Below are 3,834 nucleotides of genomic sequence, written 5' to 3' on the forward strand. Positions count from 1 at the left end.
GAATAAATTAAACTGACTAACTAAATTATTAATGCTTTTTATTTATTTACTTGGGATGTTTTTCTATTAAAACTGAATTTTGTGAAGTTAAATCTTAAAAAAACCAACTGAAGCGATGTGACAAAACGAGGCGGTGCGTGATCAAACTGTAGACCAGACCGTCTCATTTCACAGCTGTTTACCAACATCGGCTGCAACCCATGAATGAACATGGCTGTTTTCTCCTAAACAAGTCATGACCTTTGACCTGCTAACTGAGGCTCTGAGCACTGCACAGTCTGACCTTTGGGGTGAATTACTCCTGGGAAGATTGTCAGCTTAAAACTTTACTATTTAGTTTAGTGTGTATTGAGTGTGTAAAACTTTACACATGAAGAAAACCACAAAAGGCCAGTTAAATGCCAGCTCTTACCCGGGATGATGCCGAGGCCGTCGGAGTGGCGGGGGCGGAGGGCGCCGAGGGGAGGGAGGCGCCGCTGTGGGAGGCAGAGGAGGAGGAGCGGGTGGGCGAGGCGTTGCGGGAGCCCGGTTTGGAGCGGCGGCCCCGGGAGCGGAAGGCAGCCAGGCCCGAGGACGCCCCCTCAGGGAGGATGAACTTCTCCCTCAGCTCCAGGTTGGTGCGGCCTCGAGCTGCAGACAGAAACCAGCAGGAAGCTGAAAACATGGACCCATTTTCTCAGTTCACTTCCCTCCAGCAGGGGGCAGCAGAGGCAGCGAGCAGCGTGAGGAGGAGCAGCTTCCTTCGGCTGCGGACGTCACAGGCAGGTGCACGTTTCGTTCTGAGAGTGCACGTGAGCGGAGCGAGCGTTTGGTTTGTGCAGGTGGCAGTTCAGGAAGTCAGAAAATTACAAACTTGGAGCCATTTGTGGAGGAAGGAGGAAAGTGAAGACGTGTGAATAAAAAAGATTTAGATACGCAACGAAAGCCAGAGAGTTAAAGAGCTGGAGATAGTTTTTACTTTTTATACGTTAAAAATAAAAACACTTCCTCACAATCCTCTGATTTAAAGGTTGTCCAGGAGGAGGTTTTATCTACTTTTATTTGTTTTATCACAAGTTTTTAGCATTTTAGACATTAATCTGTTGGATTTAGTCATAAAGTTCTGTTCTATTTCCATAAAAAAAAAAAACTAATAATTAATTAAATGAGTCGTGAGCCACGTTTGGTCCTAATTATAATTTTGTCAAATAAAACTCATGTAAATCTGTTTTTCATTAGTTTCTAACCATCTTAGTCTGGTTAAATTATGAGGAAAACAAAACAAAAAAAAACAATAATAAAAACTAAACTAAATCTTTACATTTTAAAACTTTACAAACATTAATTCATCAAACGAGCAGCTTTAAAAAGGAATCATTTTTGATAAATGTTATAATCAGATGATTACTTTAACATTTTGGGAAACAAATTTGTCAAAACGTCATAATCTTTGGTTTATCCAGCAGAATAAAAACTAAAACTATGTGAATCGTGTGCACCTAGATTAAACATTTAGTCTCCAGCTTTAACGTGAATAAAAACCTGATTTTTACCAGACTTTTGTTGCGTATTTAATAAAAGCGAGCTGGGAGCAAAGCCCCCCTCTGGTCTGATAATTTGTAGATAATTTGTAGTTTTTCTCAGTCTGAGTAAAGAAAGATGTCAGGTCTGTTCCATCAAACACTGAGCAGTGTTCTCAGACAGGAAGTGAAGCAGCCTCAGCAGACAACAAGAAGCCTGCAGGAGCCTGGAGGAGCAGCCACAAAGAAAACGAAACATAAAAACAAATCTGGACAGAAAATGTTTCCAGGTGAGTCAACAAACAGGTGCAGCCTGCAGTGAAGCCAGCCAGGTGCGTCCTGGCCCCGCCTCCCAACAACCAGCCAACACCAGCAAGCGCTGTTAGAAACCCAGGCTGGCCACGCCCAGGTCTTAGGCTCCACCCACCTCCCCGCTTAGATCCAATTCCTGTCTTTATTTATCAGCAGAGGTTTATCAAAGTTTTACAGAAACTAAAGACCAGGGTCTGACCAAGTCCTGCATGAAGCGATGCACAAAAACCTGATGACACACACATGGACTGGGGTGGGACCAGGACCAGGGTAGGATCGGGCTGGGACCAGGACCTGAGTGGGAAAAGGGTGGGACCGGGGTGGGACCAGAGTGGGACCAGGGTTGGATTGGGCTGGGACCGGGACAAGGGTAGGACCGGGGTGGGAATAATGTGGGACAATGGTAGGACCGGGGGGACCAATGTAGGACTAGGGCGGGACCATGGTAGGACCATGGTGGGACCAATGTAGGACTAGGGCGGGACCATGGTAGGACCATGGTGGGACCAATGTAAGTGGGGTTATGGTAGGACCATGGTGGGACAAATGTAGGACGATAGTAGGACCAGGGTGGGACCATGGTGGGACCAGGGTAGAACCATGGTAGGACCAGGGTAGGACCATGGTGGGACCAATGTAGGACCAGGGTGGGACCAATGTAGGACCAGGTTGGGACCATGGTGGGACCAGGGTGGGACCACGGTGGGACCATGGTGGGACCAGGGTGGGACCATGGTGGGACCAGGGTGGGACCACGGTGGGACCAGGGTGGGACCACGGTGGGACCAATGTGGGACCATGGTGGGACCAATGTAGGACCAATGTGGGACCATGGTGGGACCAATGTAGGACCAATGTGGGACCATGGTGGGACCAATGTAGGACCAGGGTGGGACCAATGTAGGACCAGGGTGGGACCAATGTAGGACCAGGTTGGGACCATGGTGGGACCAGGGTGGGACCAATGTAGGACCATGGTGGGACCAATGTAGGACCATGGTGGGACCAATGTAGGACCATGGTGGGACCATGGTGGGACCAATGTAGGACCATGGTGGGACCAATGTAGGACCATGGTGGGACCAATGTAGGACCATGGTCGGACCAATGTAGGACCATAGTAGGACCAATGTAGGACCAGGGTGGGACAAGGACCGGGGTGGGAATAGGGTGGGACCAGGGTTTAGACGAAGGACGGGGGGAGGGGTATTTTCATGACTCGCTTTGCAAAAACTAAAAACTCAGAAATCCTGAATCAAAATCTAACTTTTGATTCTTTAAGACGTTTTTCTTCTCATTTGAGGCTTTTTAAAAATTTGAACCAAGAAAACAAACCAGAAAATTAACTGAGAATTAAGAAAAGATGAGAAGAAAAATGTTTTTAGGAAAATAAAATAAATCTAAAACAGCCAGGATCTCTAAAACTCCTGTCTCCTTGTTTGTTTTTAATAATAATCTGTATATTTCTGTCATTTGAACTGGCAGGCTGCTGATTTATCTTTAATTTCAATTTAATTTAATGTGAAAATATGTTAAACATTGAATTATTATCCTTAAAGGAACTAACTGAAAACTAAAACACAAAAACTGATCGTAAGTTTCATTAAACTGTGCAGTTTGCTGTGTGGGTACGCAGTAAACGTCAACAAAACCCAGGGATGGATGTGCCTGTGACTGACCTCCATCCCACTGACCATAAATATTCTGTTATTTAGGGAATATTTTATATTTATTATAATAAACGTTTGACTTTATCAGGATGTTTTGGGTCCGTTTGTGAGGCGAGCTGTGAATCCCAGCCCTGATGTGGACACACTGAGGACAGCTGTGGTTAGAGATGGAGGCGGACAGCTGGACGGACAGATGGACAGAGTGAGACACAGACAGGAAGTGTAGATACCTCGACAGCAGAAATAGCCAGGAGTGACCGTCACTGAGAGACACAAGAGACAATATGAAATAACTCATGCTGGAGGTGGGATGAAGTCACACACACACACACACACACACACACACACACACA

At 46.1% G+C, this 3,834-nt stretch overlaps 1 protein-coding gene across 1 annotated transcript in view; it reads right to left on the bottom strand.

Moving 5' to 3' along the window:
- Positions 1-3,834, bottom strand: part of macf1a (microtubule actin crosslinking factor 1a) — a gene marked incomplete at its 5' end in the record, with an annotated part of 93,266 nt that overhangs the window by 5,524 nt on the left and 83,908 nt on the right. The window contains 1 exon segment of the mRNA XM_014024456.1: positions 413-630. Within this exon segment, the coding sequence (XP_013879910.1) occupies positions 413-630 (218 nt within the window).

Source organism: Austrofundulus limnaeus, unplaced genomic scaffold (assembly GCF_001266775.1).
Source record: "Austrofundulus limnaeus strain Quisiro unplaced genomic scaffold, Austrofundulus_limnaeus-1.0 Scaffold424, whole genome shotgun sequence".
Classification (NCBI taxonomy): Eukaryota; Metazoa; Chordata; class Actinopteri; order Cyprinodontiformes; family Rivulidae; genus Austrofundulus; species Austrofundulus limnaeus.